This window comes from Porites lutea, chromosome 7, assembly GCF_958299795.1.
Source record: "Porites lutea chromosome 7, jaPorLute2.1, whole genome shotgun sequence".
Classification (NCBI taxonomy): Eukaryota; Metazoa; Cnidaria; class Anthozoa; order Scleractinia; family Poritidae; genus Porites; species Porites lutea.
In genome coordinates this window covers 31,313,864-31,334,479 of record NC_133207.1, presented here as the reverse complement: position 1 = coordinate 31,334,479, position 20,616 = coordinate 31,313,864, and the positions used below count along the sequence as shown (strand labels likewise).

The following is a 20,616-nucleotide window of genomic DNA, read 5'->3' as shown; positions in this document are numbered from 1 at the left end:
TAACAAACATGGAATATCACAAAAGGAAATTGAATTGGCCCGAGTACAAGAGAGATAGAGAGAAAAAAAAAGAATGTTGGTGTTAGTGTGCAATGTGTCAGGGTCGGCCAGGGTTCTTGGGTATACAGTATATTGGAGTATTTAATTTCAGGTTTACAGTATTTTTATACTTAAAATTGGGTATAAAGTATTCACTCATGACTAATTTTGGGTATAACGTATACCTTTATTTCGGGTATTTTGGTATTCCACTACCCGACCACCTCGGGCCGACCCTGAGTGTGTGTTTGAGAAAGGTATAGAAAATGCTAAAATATAAATTATATACCTCGACATTGCAGCCAATGTAATAGTAAGGGCACTGAATTACTGCTCGTGGACAGTTGTTTTGAATATGATCAGGCAACTGAAACGGAAGATCGGACCTGGTTTTCACTTACAATTTGATTTCATTGAACATCAAGCGACAAAATCTTCACAGTAAAAACTTCATTAAGAATACCCCGTATTAAGCAGACACCCTGTGTGGCGAATGCAGACACGAGCCCATTAGTATATCTCAAACTTCCCCCATACTTTCTAAACATTGTCTAACTACTTGTATTGATGATTAGGCCAAAATTGTACGTGAATTTAAAACTAGTGGGCTATGAGATAGAATCATCTGCACGATGAAACAGTCTGAACTTAATCAACGGGTTCTTATGAAAATATCAAAAATCAGAGGCTCTGTATAAGCAGTTTCTTTTGTTATAGCGCAATACGCTTTCTTCACATAGGAATGTTTTCATTTTCAAACAAAGAATGCATAAACCTACAAAAAAGACAGTTTAAGAAATAAAATGTATTTAAACTCCATTTTTAAGGGGTCTCAGCCGGTGCCCAGTCTGAGGTGGGAGGGGTCGGGAGGGGGTTTCTTGCGGCTTCGATGAGTTTTAAAAGCATTTGTTGCAAAGAGGATTTTGTGCGCTTTCCCCATGCCCTTCCAAAGACTATCATGCAGGCTATTAGTGAGTTTACGCAACAGGACGGCAAAACGCTTGTGTGTAACAAACGTGACAGGCATGTTACTTATGTGTTTTGTGGTGATCTTCACTTAAGTTAATGTTTTCTGATCTTTTACAAAAAGACTTCTTTAAAGGAGGATAAAGTTCGGCGGAACCGTTTTTCCAACAAAATTATTGTCACGCTGGTCAAACAAGTTTTGCCGTCTTCTTTCCTCTCCCGTCCTATTGCGTAAGCTCACTTTTGTTACACAAAAGACCTCAAGGAGTTTGGAAACTCGTTAAATTCTTTGTTTATTCAACTATATTTATCCAGAAGCCCATAACCTCCTGACTTATCTTAATTCCACATGCTCCAGCAAACAGACCAAATAGCTGGCGAGCTAATATAATGCGCGCAGAAAATTAAAGGGAAAAAGGAACAAAACTTGATAAATACACAGTGAATACACGTTCTAACAATTTACGATATGTATGCATTATATTATTTTATGAAAATTAGATACTTCAAAAGTCCCAATAAATATAACTACGATTGCTACAAAGCGATAAGATAAAAGAGGATAACTAAGTAACAAGGTCCACATGACTATTTTAGTATTTATCTTTAGATCAAGGCCTCCGTAATCGTCACTTGCGTCCAGGATTGAACGCGCGAAAATTGCTATTCACTGATTTGGTAAATACTAAATTTAGCCAGGGCTAAAAGCGAAGCTTCCATTAATAAATTTATAATTTAAGTCAAACAATGAGCTTGTAATCCCCAAATCAGTTAAATTTAGGGCACGTTAATTCATGTGACTTTTGAGGGAAAGGCTAAGTGATTTTAGAGAAAAAAGAATTGCAAACAGTCCAAGCCGGTGAAAAAAAAAAATCTTAAGGTGATTCCATAGTAAAAGAACCTAACATAGATTTTAGCTAAAACTTGGTACACTGATGTAACAAGTCAAGAAGATGATAAAAAAGTAATAAAAAGTGGGGGTCACCGTGCTCGTTTTGACGTCACAATGCTGACAAATACGGCTATTTAGGACCCTTTTACAAAAACCGCGGGCAGCGCAAAACTAGACAAAAAGGAGAGATTTTTTCGATGATGCATATGACATCACACAGAATTTGACTTTTATGTATTGTTTATCTACTTACGTACCAGAAAAATGCCCTTTAATGCCCTTGTTTTTACTTTACGCTCCAAAGTAGAATTAAATTGGACGCGCGCTGTTCGACCCGTGATGGCTCAATCCGTACATTTTAGTAAAATTGCCAAAAAACAGAACATAGATTTGTGCAAATTTTTTTCTCATCGAAAGGAAGCACTGTCCTTATTAAAATCATGAAATAAAAAATGGGGGTCACCGTACTCGTTTTTGCGGTAGAGCTGCAGAAAGTGCGCACCAAACGCATTTTCTCCGATTTTTGAGAGAGGACTGGGGCGAGTTTCAAAATAGAATGTATGTGAAAAGGGGAAGAAAGTATTAAAAAATCCGTTTTTACAGAATTTACATCGAGATATCACATTTAGGACACAATGTGATAAAGAAAGTGTTTAAATGAAAATCAAAGTGAGTAAGCACAAGTTAAACATCCACTATCGAGGTTCTCCGAGAGGAGGTCGAACTCAGCAAGACGCGTACTGCTTACGTTATGCACATTCGCAACACATTGAGTCTCACCTCGGCAAGAAACAACAGCAAGCAAAAATCCAATAGCGTTTCTCTTCAGTCAACTTCATTTTAATAATATTACTTCACATGCTCTTTTTTACGGTGGCCATCTTGTTATGCGCAGTAAGAGATGCGCAGTGCAAAACTAGGGAATCACCTTAAATCGAGTTAATAGTCTTATATGTACACCCAAGAAATAGCAATCGACGGTTCACGTGACTTTTGAGGGAAAGGCTTAGGGATTTCAAAAAAATAATAATTTGCAAACAGTTCAAGAGTGAAACAGATCTGTTTATTATTTTTCACGCGAAATTGAGTGGCTAGTGGGCGGTTTTTACTGAGACAACCTCTTAAATTTGTACTTCCGCAGTTCACATTCATTCTATGCTATGTCGTGTCTTGTCCCGGTTAAGGCCACGTCCACGCGAACCCGGATAAAAACAGTCGAACCTGCCGTAAGCGACCACCCAAAATGCTTACGAGAGGTGGTCGCTTAAGAGAATAGGCAGTCCACAGGGAGTCCCTTCCAAGAGGAAGAGAATTAATTGTACGCAATAATTTGAGTTACGATATGTGTAATTTGATGTTCTCTCTGAAGGTTCTTCGCATATATTGAGTAGCGTAGTACACATAGTGAACATAGAGGTCAACCGTGAGTCAAGCAGCTTCAAGCGAAGAGGTTAAAAGCAATGAAAATTACAAAACCTTCAGCCCAAAATGTGATCGCTTTATAATACGAGAAGTTCTAAGTAAAGAAAAATGTTGGTGTTTTGGATGGGTGATCACTTATGGGAGGTGGTCGTTTACGAGAAGTGGTCGCACATGGAGGTTCGACAGTAATGTTGAGAAACTTTGACATTTTTAAAATACTGACTTTAAAGTCAGTATTTAAATTTGGCGGACACTCGGCATTAGGCGGACGTAAGGCTCAATGAGGTCCGAACTTTTCTTCCCATGTTTTTTTGTAGAACAAACCTTTCTCTAGAACTATACCTGTATTGAGCGGACACGACTGTAAGCCCCTTGGGTGTAAGCAGTAAGCAATAATGCATGTTAGTTAATTGCCACGCCTGGTATGAGCCTGATTGACAGACGAAAAATATGCGTTCTGTGTCTTGCAGACCTCACCCACTGCGTCGCCTGATTCAACCGACTGAATAACCGTTCCCTCCCGTATTGCCAGAGCTAAGAGACAACTTTCTCCTACAGGATATGGCTGAAGCTTTACCTAGCGGATACGAAGATGAGTTTGTGAATGCAGTGGAGGAAGATTTGCACTGTTCAATCTGTCACCTACCGCTGAAAGAGGCCGTACAGACGGGAAAGTGTGGGCATAGATTTTGTAGGCAGTGCCTTGATGAACACTTCAAGAGGTTAGTGACGGATGGTATCGCAATGTTCAATTGTATTATCATGTCTGTGTCATCAGATAGTTAGCCTATCTAGCGAATATTTTATTTTAGCCTCCATCAGGGTTTCGAGAGAGGGTTCATGCTTACGAAACCATGAGGTAGCGAAGCAATGCCGACAGAGACTTTGTTAGAAAGAAAGGTTATTAGCAGTGACCTAGTGAAAGTGCACGCCATCGTTGTCGATATAAGATCATAGTATCGCTTTTAATATATTATAAAGCGCAATTAAATGCAATGTATTCTAAGAAAAAACGGCTTTCTGCATGGATTATCAGACTTCTCAGTACTGCCTACAAATTCGATTAGTTCTCTCACGTTGAGACTTAAGGAGACTAAAGCAAACGAACAAATACAGAAGCTGTGCAAAGGGTCAACATATAAATTAAAAAGGTACCGAGAAAAACGTTTTACTTGAAAGGATTTTAGTTCAAGACCCTTATTAACCTAAAAACAGAGCATAACTCAATTTTCGGAATCGAGCGAGTTCTGGGGGGGGGCTTCATATTAATTATCCTGATTGTTGGCAAGGTTGCCAACTGATACATCATAGGATCTTATTCATCATAGGTTGTCTTCTTTTTATATTTGCTGCACACGGAGTTTTTTCAAAGCTTGAGTCCCTTACTTGTTGGCCTGATTTTGTTTTCAATAAGTCATGTGATGTCTTTGCGCTTTACGGCCATGGTAGACACGGTATATTTCTGAGAAAAGGAAGTCTGAAAACAAACTTTTGACCCTGTTGTCACGCTTTCTGGAATTGAAGAAAGTTTAAAATCGGATTAAAAATGAGCTCAAATGGAGCTCAATAATAGATCTTGTCACGGTTTTCGACGCCATCTTGACGAGTAGGCAAACGCGTGAGAAATTACAGTGATTGTATGAGAATCTAATGTCGAATAATTTCTGTAGAACGGCTGTTCTGAAAAAGATATGATTTGTAAACTAAAGCTTCACTTCTAAGGATTCTCCAGAAAAAAATTGAGGGCGTTACATGCACTAGAAGACCTAGAACCACTTTTTAAAATTTTCTATACATTTATCTGTAAGAAAGTTCCGGGAAAATTACAGACAAATATATGGAAAATCTAAAGCGGGCCTCTGGAGAAATTTAAGCACAGATACGCCCCCCAATTTTTTTAGGACAATCCTTTGCTTTGTAGTTTTAGTTTACAATTGATATTTTTTTCAGAACAGCGGTTTTACGGAAATTATTCGACATTAGATTCTCATACAAACACTATAATTTCTCACACGTTTGCCTACTCGTCAAGATGGCGTCGAAAACCGTGACAAGGTCTATTGTATATTATTATGTCCTTGTCTTAGTACCACTATTAAAGTTTAGCTTCCTTATATGTTGGTAATACTGCTTGCATTGGAGTCATCTTCTCAATCGAAAAAATTCCTTCTTGCTCAAAATGATCACCAAAATAAACTAGAGATCGGAGCGAGACTGTTACGTTTCGCTCTCAACGTCTTCCGAGATCTTGCTCAAAAAAGAAAGAGAGAAAAATCGGAATGCAAGAAGTTTGGCACACCATGGAAAATGGTGGTACTGTAATCTTCATAGTTTGATGCTTGTTTTCAAGTAAAGGTCATTGTTAAGGTGAATATAGAGCAACACGTCGTCCATTCCCTTTATTTTGAATTTTACAGGTTGGAGCTCAACAGGGAACCGTTAAATTGTCCTGTGGACCGGAACATCCTAATACGAGATAAAGTAGGTGATCTGTTAAGGCCACTCGTAAACGTGAAACTTGAGCGAGGTTAAACTTTTACGTTTACGCGCGACCTTCCGTACATTGCCTCTATTTTATTTACGCACGTAAAATTTACATGCCTGTGCACGTAAAAATTACGCGACAGTAGAAATCCACCATTACACTGTCGTCTTACCGGTACTAAAGCTGACCAGCAGCGGCTTCTAGGCTTACTCTTTTCTAATAATGATTGACAGGGAGAAAAGAGAGGGTTAATTTTATCATGTGGATTTCTAATTAACCAGGAAGGAAAGAGTTTTTTTAGCGCCAATTAATTCATCCTTTGCGTGCTTATATATGGTAAGATGTGGGAAGCTTGCACATGTTCTCTCCACATGTCAGCATTTGCTAGGCTGATTAGTCATTTGCGGTCTGTGGAAAATTTAGTCTTATAAATAATTATAGCTTGATCCTTCCCTCTTTCCATAAATGGCGACGCGTACCGACTTGTTTTTAAGCTCTTTTTCACATAACTGTCAGGATTTTGCTGATATAAGAGGAGAATCGCCGAGTCTCTCTCAGATGTCATTTTGATTTATGTAGGGATAGACTTAAGCCCGAGCTTAGTAGTTAGGGGATTAGGACCGAGCAGACTGAAAGGTCACTTAGTGATCCCCAACACTCCTTGGCAGTACAAATTTGAGTTTTCACGTGTGAGGAGTGATCGTCGACCATTGCTAAATTCTGGGACGCGTTGGGAAAATAGAAACGCGCCCAATCACGATGGGTCGCGACCATCCAAGACGATGGGGAAGGTACTGCGAGCTTAATATTAAGCTTTATTTACATGACTGTAAGTTCTTACAGTGTTGCAGGAAATAATGAAGTTATAAAAATAACAATCAAGTCAAGTCATACTTAATTGATAATGAACCAGTAGGCAGTTTTTAAAAGCATAGTAGTAGGTAAGATGTTATGCAGAAAAGCCTCGATCAGATAAAATCTCCCTGAGACCATTTCTTAAGGATATTTACAGTCGAATTTCCAAGTACGACCACCTCCCATAAGCGACCACCCATCCAAAACACCAAAACTTTTCCAGTCAAAGCACTAAAGTTACAACCTCTCGTATAAGCGAGCAACCACGACCACTTTTTGGGCTGATGTTTTTATAATTTTCCATTGCTGTTAACCTCTTCGCTTGACTCACAGTTGACCTCTATGTTCACTATGTGTACTACGCTACTCAGAGCATGCGAAGAACCTTCATTCATGGTTTATATGGTAAAGCAGGTTAACTTAACAGGCAGCTAAAGCTGATGTGGACCTGCTGATAAACTATCTATTGATGATATACAAATAAAATAGAAAATATACAGAAAACAGGTATATAAAAAGAATAAATATACATTAGTAAGATAGAAGACTAAAAGTTAAGAACAATTAAAATACTTTTTCATCTTGTTGGAATTTATATTGTCAAACAAGGGTCTATTTTTCTTAAGAAGCTCTTTAAAGATGTTTAGACTTGGTGCTCTTTTAAAATTATCTGGGATGGGGTTCCAGAGCAAAGCTCCCCTATATCTTTCTGAATTCCTGCCCACCTCTAGGTTAAAGCGGAGAACCTCAAACTTAATGCTATTGCGTAGATCATAACAGCAATTGCTACTACTAAAAAGCCTAATTATGTTATCTGGTAGCTCAGATTTGTGAACTTGATACATAAAAGTCAGTAACTTTCTCTTGTACATGGAATTAATTGATTCCCATCCAGCTATTATTAAATCTTCTTGGTGCTAACATCAGATAGCCTATATAATCTTAGCTGCCCTGGCGTGGATCAGTATGATCCACTTCATGCAATAATGTAGGTGAGCAGGTACCCCAAACTAAATTGCAATAAGTGACAGTGGGAATAAAACTTGTAAAGTAAATAGACTGTAAGGTATCCTTTGTTAAATACTTGAGCCTTTTTAGCTGATTTACTTTCTAGCCAAAGGACCTACAAATTAATTCAATATGGCTAAGCCGAGACAACTGATTGTCAATAATAATTCCTAAACACTTAGTTTCAGTCACAAAATCTAAGACCTTTAGAGAGAACATCAATCTACACATATCGTAACTCACAAAATTGCCTACAATTAATTCTCATTCAAAGAGTAAATATATCGGGATTTCCTCTTGGAAGGGACTCCCTGTGGACTACCTATTCTCTTAAGCGACCACTTCTCATGGTAAGCGAACACTAATTCTTCGCATTTTGGGTGGTCGCTTACGGAAAGTTCGACTGTAGTTGAAAATGAGCATCCGGGATGTAAAATCTACAGCTGATAATATGTAAAAAAACTCTTTTTTCAAACATTATGCCACGTGCTAAGATGGCGGAAGTCCTGCTACTTACGTGCTAAAGTCGAATTTGTGCATTTAAGTTCGGCACGGCATGCAGTAACGTGACATTTGAAACGGGTTTTATCATGAGTGATTTTATTCCACATTGAGAACTATGACAGCATGATGTGTTGGTAACATCAGCCTATTAGATAAGATAACTAAAGACTTTATTTAATGAGGGTTGGCACTAAATAGCCAGAGCTAATAAACTTGTGGCCCTCTTAAATAATAAATGAAAAATAAATAGACAAATGAGATAAACAATTAAATAGATAATACTAAGCTAAATAAAATACAAGATAACAACTAAATATGTAAATACTATACTACTACTACTAAACTATATAAAACACAAGATATAGCTGTATAATCTAGTCTGAACTTACCAAACAACTTAAATAAGAAAATAATTAAGAGTCTGCTGTTGGGTGAAAAATTCATTCCACAATGCTTCTTTGAAAGAATTGACCGAGTCTCTTTGTCTTGAAGACAATGGTAAACTGTTCCATGCTTTACAGGTCGTGCTGGTAATCGTTCTTCCTCCTTCAGTTTGGCGATTATTTCTCGGAGAGGTTAGGTTAAAATTACAGTATCTGGTTTGTCTACTATGGATGTTACTGTTTAATTTAAGAAGATTGTTTAGATAAGCAGGGATGTCACCCCGTAATCGCTTATAACAAATGATACATTTAGATATTAAAGCTTCTTTTTAAAATGGCAACCATTTCAGCCGATTGAACAAGGGAACTGATGGTGCTTGAGGGTGGGCATTCAAGATCACTCTAGCTGCTCGTTTCTGAAGCTTCAGGACAATCCCAAGGCTCTCTTTATCACAATTCGTCCAGAGGACACTAGCATAATTAATTCCTTGCCTGATCAAAGCATTGTACAAAAGTAATCTTTGTTTAAGAGGCAGATAATTCATAATTTAAAAACTCCTAATAAAGATGTATTAAGAGATTCTTGCAGTCTTCCGATGCTGCCACAGTCTGATGACGATGTGATTTTAACAAAGTCTGCGTAAAGATCTATTTCAGAAGGGACGACATAAAGTAGCCTGTGTTCAGACGTCCCCACCTCCCTCAGGAAAAATTCCCAATTTTTCTCTGAGGGAGGGGGACGTCTGTATACACAGGCTAACATGAAGCGGTAGGTCATTAATAAAAACCTGATCTACCATATCGAAGGCTTTACAGTAGTCTGCCAGCACCATGCCGCTAACTCTATTCTTATCTAAACGGAAGAGCAATTCGTCAATTATCTGTATGAGAGCGGTGTCTGTGCTGTGATTCTTTCGAAAACCAGACTGGCGAGGATAAATCAGATTGTTTCAGTTAGATAACTGTATAAAGAGTCATTTGCAAAAGACTAATGTACTGTAAAGGAAGATAATAATAAATAATGTTCTATATACTGTATTCTTGACTAACATTACTCTTGGTAGGATGTTTTTCCGGACAAGGCTATCGAAAGAAAAATTCTGTGATTTATCATTCAGTGTCCAAACCATGGCTGTGAGTGGACAGGTGCACTTGGAGAAAAAGATGTAAGGCTTAGAACAACTAAAATAAAACAACATAACATTGTTATACTTAATGAGAATTTGTATTTCTCATCAGTACCTACTTATTTACACACTGTGCAAATATGTGGTATTCTGAAAGTAGTTACCCTGAATAGACCGTTTTAGCTTGTATGTTTTGCTTTCCCAATTCAGACCACGTGATGTTCGCCAGGGAATGTGCCTTTTTTTCTTTTCATAAATTATGTACTTCCATATGTACGTGGATGCAGGTGCATAGGACGACATTTGAAGGAAACAGTTCTCTTTGGGTATAATCGCGTGGTCTGAAATGGGAAAAGAAAACATGCAAGCCAAAAAAAGTCTATATTCATCATATTTTGTCAAAAGCTCCTTACCCACTTCTTTCTTTTTTCTCTGCCTGCCTTCCTTCTCTCCTTCCCTGGTGTCATAGCTCCCACATTTTCTGGAAACAGGTTATATGTAAATCAACATTACAGATGGGATAACCCAACAAGTGTTTCAGCCAAAGTGACAAGTATTAAATTATGTACTGCAATTGCAAATGCGGTACCTCACATGAGAAGAATCCAGTGCTAATAAGCAAAATCTATTACCAGTGTTCTCGTTCATTATTATATATTCAAAAGATTTCTCCGTTTCTTGTTGGTATAAATCCCTCTACTAATCCTTCATTACCAGATACGATGACCATATTTGAAAGATATTTTCGGATATGAGTACAATTTATGTAAATTGTACCGATGTCAACAGAAAATGGGACGACAAACGGCAAGGTGGCTCAGGTGTTTTGGCAGGGCTGTGATATCAGAAAAGCGGAAGATTTCACACATTATACAAAGAAGAAATAGCCGTATTTCTAGTGCCTAAAATCATAGCAAGGAAAGCAACTAACAGCCACTCAACGGATGACAACTGCCAAATGAGAAATGCCTGCGAGGATAGATATCTCGTCATAACCTGAAACTGCCAATGAACAGCAAATGTTATGAAGACGGAAACGTTACGTTGATCACTAGTAATTCTGTTTCGTTGAAGGGGGAAATATTTTGAATGAACTCGACTTGTGTATGAAATGAAAAATTATGCGGATCTTAGACACGCTCCTTGATCTGAATGACTGGTTTACTGGTAGATTTTTTCCCTTTTTGTCTTCTTGGTCTGGGCCTAGTGTTGGTAAATAATGTATACTGGTTTGTTCTGATTCACATTAAAAAAATCCGCCTGCCTTGATGGGTTCTCAGGACTTAGTGCTTCGCGGCCGGCATAACAAGTGGATCACTCTTGCACCAGACACATCAAGAAAGAAAAGCAATAAAGCAATCTCAAGCTGGAATGTACGCACCATGTGCCCAGGACTTTCCAGTGAGTTACAACAGATTGATGACTCATGAAAGACTGCTATCATCGACAAACAATTAACTTTCTAAACTCAATATCAGCATCGCAGCCCTTCAAGAAACCAGGCTTTCCTCCAGCGGATCTCCACGAGAGGAAAACTACATTTTATTCTGGAAAAGAAAGGAGCCAGAAGAACCACGCCAACAAGGAGTTGGCTTTGAAGTTTGCAGCAAACTCATGACGTCAAGTGAGCCACCAAGCGGCGGAGGCGTGGTACCACGAAAACATGAGGGGCAACGTATCCGTTGAAGGACCTACTTTAAATCCTTCCCCTATAAAGAGCAGCGTGAACAAGGCTTTGTCTTAGTAGCCCCGACACTCTGGAATCTTCTTCTCTCTCCTCCTGTCCTATGCCTTTGACTCCTCCACAGACGGTATGTACCTCCATATCCGTACCGACTGAAAACTCTTCAAAGTGGCTCACCCCCACGTCAATACTGTACTGGTGCGTGACATGCTCCTCACTGACGATGCTGCCCTCGCAACGCATTCCGAGGCAGCATTGCAGAGGCTCATCAACAAATTCGCCAGCGCGTGTGGCACTTTGGCCCCACAGTCTCAAAAAAACCAATGTGATTACCCGGGATGTCAGCCATACCCCTGAAATCAAAATCGGCGACCACACTCTCGAGGTAGTAGACAAATTCACCTACCTCGGTTCTACTATCTCCATGAATTTGGGCCTTGACTCAGAGATCTCCCAAAGAGTCGGCAAAGCCACCGGCATCATGTCCAATTTGACCAAGAGAGCGTGGGAAAACAAATACCTGACTGAAAGCACCAAAATGCACATCTACCAAGCATCCGTTCTCAACACATTGCTCTACGGCAGTGGGACTTGAACCACCTACATGAGACAGGAACACCGCATGAACTCTTTCCATCTGCGATGCTTCAGGCGCATCCTTTGCGTCAAATGGCAAAACCACATCACTAACAATGAGATACTGTCACGTGCTGGAACCCCCAGCTTGTACTCCCTACACAGTAAGGGCCGCCTGAGATGGCTCAGGCATGTTCATCGCATGGATAATGGACGCATCCCCTAGGAAGTTCTATACGGTCAATTGCCTACGGGAGTCAGGAAGGTCGAGCACCCCGCTATGCATGCAAACGTGACCTCAAAGCATGCGAAATTGAAACAACTGGGAAGATGCTGCGCGTGATCGTGCCCGGTGGAGACAGACAGTGAAAGAAGGAACCTAGAAAGCCGACATGAAATGGCACCAGAAAGCTGAACAGAGGCGCGATCGCGGCAAAAACAGCTCCACCCTGCCCTCCTCAAGCTTCATCGTGTGCAATAGGGACTGCAACTCGCGCGTGGGCCTACACAGCCACACAAGACGTTGCGGCACCATCACGGATTGACAAGGGTACACAAGCTCTGTCTCTCGAGACTTCGCCTGCCTACTCACATTAACACAGAACGGTTTGTGGCAATCAAACACTTGGGACTTGGGTCATGTTTTTCCAGTAACTTGTACAGCTGCTGAAGTAAAAAAATATAGATTTCAAAGTATTTTCTGAACTGGTCAGCTAACTGGTTAGCATAATTTTTCTACAGTGTTCAACTTTTCAGTAGCAATAAATGATATAATGGAAATGTAGTTCCTGGCCTCAGAGGCTACACATCGCTTTATCGCTACAGCTCTGTTTCATATGGTCTAAAGGCGACCACACTTATCAGGCGATTGCAGGGAGTGATTGTTAAGTTTACATGCTGACAATATATTGCGTTGGCAAATTGTCATTGACTTCAAATGGGCGATAATATAAAAATGTTGCTAGGTAGCACGTGCAGTTACGTTATGTTACGTTTTTCTAAAGTTTCTGAGAACGTGATAATTCGTTTCTTTTGTTTAGGGTACTCAGGAATGTAATCTGTGCCCTCAAGAGGAATTTTTAATAATTTGCAAAGAGCACTTATATTATTTACCCTAAAGAAAAGAAACAAATTAGTAGGTTCATGCCCTCACAGAAATAGATTTACTCTCAGAAACTGAAGAATAACGTAACGTAACCAGCCACGTGCGCCACCTAGCAACCATTTTTACATTATCGCCCATTTGAAGTCAACGGTAATTTGCCAGAGCGGTATTGTCAGCTAGCCTGTTCCAGGCGTTCAGATAGTAGAGCGCGGGAGAAAAATTTACGAAGAAAAAAAGAATGAGGGGGAGACTAGAGGGGGAAAGGGGAAGGGAACTCGCTCTCCCACCCCCCTGGTTTCTCCCAACACCCCTGTTTTCCCGGTGTACAGTTTTTAAATTGTAAGTTAAAACTCGCTCCCCACTGACCGCCGCTCTCTACTATCTGAACGCCTGGAACAGGCTAATTGTCTGATGTCAGCATGTAAAATTAACGATCACTCGCTATAATTGCCTGATGAGTGTGGTCGCCTTGACATACGAAACAGAGCTGAACTGAGCTGCAGAAATAAAGCGATGTATAGCCTCTGAAGCCTGGAACTACATTTCCATAACTGTAAAATGGCCTATAAAATCAAAGTATTCTTCGCCCCTGAGGCGTTAAATTTGATCGTTGTGTCTAACTCTCTGCCCGTTGAGGTAAATAATTCAGCTGATAATTTGATCATAAGTCACATTTGTCCGTTGAGGCGAAAGAAAAGCAAGCTTGGAATCATATGGACTCAAAATGTGTATCACTCCTTGAAGCTAACCCCTGGCTACTGTCAGGGGCACCCAACGAGAATATAGTTCAAAACCACTTAAACATAGCATTGTTAAACGTATTTTAGTATTTAAACGGTAGATATAGGCATATTTTTATCACCTAAAAATTTTTTATCTGTTCGGAGTTCCTAGCTGAAAGTCTCGAGATCCGAAAATCATAGGGATCAAAACTTACCTTTTCGAAAATTTCAGCCAGAAAAAAGGCTCCCGAAAATTCTAGGTGAGCTTTTTAACGTAAAAATTCGGTAAAAATGGGCAATTACACCAATTTTTAGATGTTCGAAAATCCTAGGAGAGGTAGGCAAGCAAGAAATTTTACAAAAAATGATCGGAAAATTCTAGATCTCAAATCGTCTTCCGAACAGATATTTTCCGAAAATTGACGTTGGGTGCCACTGTACTGTAACTGCAACTATAAAATTATTTGACGGTCACGCTGGCAAATTGTTTTTAAACCTTTAAGTCAAGATAAAACTTCTCAGGCACGACATTAAGCACGTTAATATCCATGCGTCGATATCTTCGCACCTCCATTCGTGAATCGGCAAAAATTGTTGACATAGTAGAGCAGTAAAACACATAAAAATGTCTTGTCTTCATGGGATTCATCCGTGACCTCGATAAAATTATTTCCATAGGCAAATAAAATGATCTAAGAAATACAAACAAGCAATTACTAAAAACTCAGGCCTCGTTTATCATCTGCTTGCACCCTGGAAAGTTACTAGAAAGGGCTTTCTCCTTTTATACATCATAATACACGGAAATAACATATTTTTCTTTTGAAAAGGCTTATCCACCCTATGATTCCCTGAGGTCATTTACATTTTCTTCACTTCATTTATTTTCAAACTGTATTCTCCGTATTGTCTTCCAGCTCTGACGCCAGTACTTACTTTCAAATTGAAATTCCTAGTATTAGTTCTTGCCAGGTTGCTTTTAAATTTGAGGTGGATATTGATACTTGTATTAATATAAACCAAGAACACCGTCCGACGTTCGCACAGGGGGGCCTGGTGGGTTTTCTTGGTCATAGGAAAAGTACACCAGTTTAGTAAAATTACCACAACCCTGCTATAGTCACAAGATTTTTAGTAACCAATCATTAAGCAACAAGTTTAGAGCGTAGCAATTCTTAGTGATGGGAGAACTAGGGTAATGCCGTTTAGTCTTTTCAAGCCGGCAAGCACCGTGTTATCTAGCAAGCTTCAATAGCTTTTCAAGTTAAATTTTCTTTTGCACCTCCCACCGGGGAGTCCTACGGACAGTCTTCTTATCGTGTACGTACTATGTTTCGTGTATCTGTTTCTATTTTAGGACTTTGATTATAAGTTAGAATGAGTAAAGTGTACTAGTTTAGGCGTTTATGTTTGTAATAAAGACTGTCAGACCCCAAAGTGTGTACATGTGGTGGTTTAGATCATGATTTTATAGTTCCCTTATGTAGGAATCTTCAGTCACCCGAGTAAACCAGTTAGCCTGCATAAAAGATTTTAAAAAAAGAGTGGCAAAAGGGGTGAAATGGGCAAGCAGGATGCAAAGGTGGGTTCTTGAATGCCTGATTCCCCTGTTCCACCTTTATGTTGTGTACCTGTTCAGCAGCCTTTTATCAGTTCATTTTCTGTAGGAGTTTGTTTCTCAACAGAATCACATGGAATCATGCTTGTTACTAACAGTTTCATGCACCAATGATAACTGTAATGAAATGATGATAAGAAAAGACCTTGACAAACATGTAACAATAACTTGTCAGTGGAGATTGGTGAAGTGTTGCTACTGCAACGAGCCACACCCTGCATGCCAGGGAGAGGTGATATTATAACTTTGCTGAAAATACTACAGTAAATTAATTTCAATTCAATTATTTTGCTTTAGATCCCCCACAACAATGACAGTAGCCATCATTTTTTGTACGTTGCACTGACTTTTTCCAATGAAAATTAACTGTCATTAAAGTATTGTGGGTCTCAACCTCAATGGAGGTATACATATGCCAATAATATACACTTAATGTCAGGTCCCAAGGGAAACAGTTAGTTTTGTTTTCCCGAGAGTCCTGATGTTTCCCGAGACGAAGTCGAGGGAAACATCAGGACTCGAGGGAAAACAAAACTAACTGGTTTCCCGAGGGACCTGACATTAAGTATTTTGTTATATTTCTAGACTTTCACTTCAACAGCAACAAAAGAATAACCGGAGCGAACCAAAACAGTCGACTCGGTACTTATAACAACACAAATTTAATTCTCAAAACCACTGAATGAATGATTTACAAACAAAAGTACTTTCCTTATATTATCTGCATCTTTTTCCTCCACTAGCTGCTGTTTTTCTTCTGGGAACTTCTGGGATAACTTTAAAAATCGTTGCTTTTTAGCTTGAGGCTTCGTGATTGTGTTGTTGTGTGCATTCACGAAAAAGAAAACTGGCAGGACCTGGCGGTGTTTTTGCCGCCTTTTGTCACGCCACTTTCCACCATGCGCTTTGATCACGTGCCGCAATGTATCCCGAGCGGGATACATTGTTTGATGTATCACGATCGGGATACATTTGTTTTTAGTCAAGGCCACGTGACCAAGAATCAACCAATGGCAGTCCCTGTTTAGTTGAGTGAAAGTCTAGGAATATAACAATACGGGATAATAAAACTTATGTTCACCTAAGAGAGTCCCTGTATGTGAACTTTTTGAATTCCTTTAGTTGTTTCTATTGATATTTCATTCACTGCCACGAGCATTTCCTGTTTTTTGTAGAAATATCAGTTTAATCTCTCCAGATTGCTTCAGTTTGGCTATAGATGATTATTGCCTAGCACTTAATTAGAAAACTTAAACTTATCTACAAAAATGTATAAATCTTTGGTTTGAAGTCCAAAAAATCTATCTCAGGAACACATTGATGTGTGTAAGAAGTACCCTGTGCAATGTCCAGCTGCCTGTGGAGTGGAAGTTCCTCGGGAAAAGGTTTGCAATTTTGTCTGTTCCCCTCTTACGCCAATTTATCTTGTTTCCATGCAAGAGTCACACAGGAAAGATAAAGTTGAACCGCGGCTGCATTTCTCTAATCTCTGAATACTGAAAAGTTGCCTACGACCTCCAAAACGTACGTCAATCATAAGCTGTCTTAATATTTCCCTCCCACCCTGTATCACACCCAGGAAGGTCTGAAAAAAGTGTCATATTTTTTCAAATCTTGTACTATGTCCTACAAATAAACCAAATTTTTAATTTTGCACTTTTAGTTATTATTATCATTCATTTTTTGTATTTCTAGGTTATAGAACACACAGAAAGCGACTGCCCACTGATCACTGTTTCTTGTACTTTTGCTGTGATGGGCTGTGACGTAAAGGTAGTTCAGTTGTGTGGTTTTAAAAACTGCATGCTTTTTATAAGCCTACCACAAATAGTGTTTTGTACAATGTATTTAAATATAATGTAAGAAGAACTCAGTCATAACTTTCTAACCAAACAAAACTTATTTAATCATAACCAAAGTCAGTGTCACCTCAATCAAGGATCGGATTTATCTGCGACTATGCAGTGGGCATGTTCCTTTCCAGACACGCAAATTAACCCGAAAAAAAATTTCGGAGCTTAAACGGGATTCAAACCCATGGCCTCTGCATTGGCACTGCAGTGCTCCCACACATTGGGAACGGGCCGATTTGTCATGTACAATCGGGAGTGACGTAGAAAGTACGTATTAACGGTGTGTGTGAGAAGTGAGGCGAGGAGGTGTTAATGCTGCTTTGAATCATGAATCTGGCTATGGATAAATATCTATCTAGTTTTTAGTACAATTGGTTTCCATAACGCTTATTCGCTGGATAGTGATTTATCCGGTAGATAGAGCTACCTAACTTTTGAACATTGACCTAGGCATGTTCGTTGTAGTTATCAGTATAGGTGGTTTTCACGCTACGTCATCGCCGCCACGCTGGTGGACGGTAAACAAAAGATCGCTCATTAGCTCGCTTTGTTTGTCCACCAGCATTTGTTCATTTCACCATTGTTATTTGTGTCTCCCGAGATTGCATGAAAACCATCTATTGCTTTTAATTTTTGCAGATTCCAAGGAATCAGATTGAATCACACCTTCAATCATCCTCCAGCCGTCACCTTGACCTGGCTTGTGTCGAGTTACTCAACACTCAGGAAGAGTTTAGAGAGAAGACCAAAGAACTTGAAGAAAAAATGGACTCGCTTTGTAGGCTACACGATGGAAGGATTTCTAGCTTAGAAAAACAGCTAAAGGAACTCAAGAAAGTGAATGATTTCCTTGTTGATAAGGTGGCTGCTCAAGCGAAGCAAATATCAGCGTTTTATATAAAACCACCACAATTGTCTTGGCGGATAAATGACGTTGAAAAACTTTTAAGTCGAGCGCGCGAGAAAAGCAGTACGGTATTAGAGAGCTCGCCTTTCTATTCAGCAAATCACGGCTACAAACTGAAATTGTATGTGTATCCCAACGGCGATATTACAAACAAACATAATTATCTCTCAGTATTCCTGGTTTTAATGGAAGGTGAATATGATTCCTTACTGCCCTGGCCTTTCCACCAGAGGATAAATTTCATCCTTGTTGACCAGCAAGAAGGAACAGATGAAAAGAAAAATATCGTCATGAATTTTACCACAGATCCTTCTCTTTCAAGTTGCGCAAAGTCTGCAGGAAAAGTGGTTAAGCCTAGCATTGTGTTCGCCAGATTCGTGTCACACAAAATCCTCAAGACCCGTCGATATATTGTAAACGATTCGTTGCTGCTTCAAATCGAGGTACATCCACCAAATTAATGGAACTATCAGCCTCGATACAACCCAGGTGGATTACGGAACTGTTAAAGCTCAATTTAAAAGTGATTTATTTTACAGTAATTGACCTAACACTCAAGTCTTACAAATAGAAACTATTGCAATTTTGCTTTTACATTGTTTCTTAGGCAACTGCAATAAAGAAACTTGTGGTGTTCTTTGGTTTCTTCCTTTCATTGGAAACTAAAGGGGACTGCTCAAAGCCCTCTGTTTTTTTTTTTATTTTTTCCCATTGTCAAAGGAATCGCAACGTCAAGAGTACCGGACGTCAAGAGGCGTTTGGAGGGCGCGAATACCGCATTTTCTTCTTTATATTTCTGACAGTAGTTTCCATCAAACATGTTGCCCAAAATTGAGAAAACAGTTGTCTAGCAAGTTTTTCCGACTATGTTCAATCCTTTTTTTTCTTACTACCAGTAAGGGAGAAATGGTCGGACATTTACGCATATCAGTGAGCCATTGAGGCGGACTAATCAGGCCTGAATGCGCCAAGAAAGCGGCATAATAACCGAGAAAACAGGCGACTTCGGCGCAGCAGAGTGACCAAAATCGTCATTTTGGTTGTTAAAAAGATGACTTCTTTAACATTATAGAGCGGATTCTATAAGTTAAAGGATTAATCTATCATTGCAGCTAAATTTTAAGTAAAATAAATGAAAATTAGGTGCAGACTTTTGACATTGAAAATCAGGCTTTCTACAGTATTTTCAGTATGGAAAACGACCTTTGTCCAAATTGCATGGACATCGAATTTCTTGAAAAATAATAACAAAATCTTCAGATTATAGAGCGGATATTTTAAGACAAATGCGTTACCTACACATGGATAGCTTTTTCTCGAAAATTTGATTCGATTAAATTGCAGACTTTTAAGTTTGAAAACATAAGGTTTAAACTTAGCGCGCAGTCGAAGCGAAGTCATTGTCCTTGTCGAAACAATGGTTTTCATGAACAAACAATAGGCAGTAGCACTCCATTCAGGAAAGCCAGTCATCTGTTAATTGCACCTTATGAGGCTGTTAATGAACACTCAACAATGCTAAAAAACCAGTCGCGCGCGAATTAAAAGACATAACGCACTTTCGGGGTAGTGATCGCTACGTCAACAAATCGTTTTCAAAATGGCCGATGCAAGAGTAAACGACTTGGACCAGGAGCTCTTTTCAGAGCTCACTTAACCCCTGGTCCAGCCTTTACTTATACATGTAGTCCCACCGTTTGCAGACGGAAAAGATCCAAACTACTGTTTACTGTTTATGGGAATGGAGGACTCCGGAAGGCAACTTGAAGAAACTATTGTTACCTCAATCAAAGATCGGGTCAGGGGCACCCAACGAGAATATGGTTCAAAACCACTTAAACATAGCATTATTAAACGTGTTTTAGTATTTAAACGGTGGATATGGGCATATTTTTATCCCCTATAAATTTTTCATCTGTTCGGATTTCCTAGCTGGAAGTCTAGTGATCCGAAAATTATAGGGATCAAAACTTACCTGTTCGAAAATTTCAGCCAGAAAAAAGGCTCCCGAAAATTTTAGGTGACCTTTTTAGGGTAAAAATCCGTTGAAAATGGGCAATTTTACCATGTTTTAGATGTTCGAAAATCCTAGGAGAGGCAGTCAAGCAAGAAATTTTACAACAAATGTTCCGAAAATTCTAGATCTCAAATCGTCTTCCGAACAGATATTTTTCCGAAAACTGTCGTTGGGTGCCCCTGTCGGGTTTATCTGCGACTATGCAGTGGGCATGTTCCTTTCCCCTCCAATGAGTCATCGTATATAATGGCAATAGGGTTGCTATTCAGTTTTGGTTCGAGAAGAAAATTTGGGAAGGTTTATGCGCCTATCAATGTAAACCCCATTGGGGGGAGTGCATGCAAAGGGTGGGGATTTGACAAATTTGAAAATTTTTTGATCAAATTCCCCAGGGTGGGAAACGAAAGGTCAATCAAAAGTGTCAAAAAAGCCCCCACCCCAGGGGAAAAAATC

The 20,616-nt window shown here is 39.4% G+C and overlaps 1 protein-coding gene across 1 annotated transcript; it reads left to right on the top strand.

The window, feature by feature from the left end:
- Positions 1–3,880: 3,880 nt before the first annotated feature.
- On the top strand, positions 3,881–18,783 carry LOC140944783 (TNF receptor-associated factor 5-like). The gene is made up of 6 exons (XM_073393889.1): positions 3,881–4,041; positions 14,686–14,824; positions 15,436–15,618; positions 16,697–16,771; positions 17,082–17,159; positions 17,879–18,783. Exons 1-6 carry the CDS (start codon positions 3,881–3,883, stop codon positions 18,605–18,607), a joined length of 1,365 nt encoding a protein of 454 aa, XP_073249990.1. The 3' UTR covers positions 18,608–18,783.
- The last annotated feature ends 1,833 nt before the right edge of the window (positions 18,784–20,616 follow it).

Coding starts and splice junctions, on each gene's coding strand:
- LOC140944783 (XM_073393889.1), top strand. CDS start 3,881: ATGGCTGAAGCTTTACCTAGCGGATACGAAGATGAGTTTGTGAATGCA. Junction 14,825..15,435: donor CGTTCGCACAGGGGGGCCTG/GTGGGTTTTCTT, acceptor CATTTTCTGTAG/GAGTTTGTTTCTCAACAGAA. Junction 17,160..17,878: donor TGATGGGCTGTGACGTAAAG/GTAGTTCAGTTG, acceptor TAATTTTTGCAG/ATTCCAAGGAATCAGATTGA.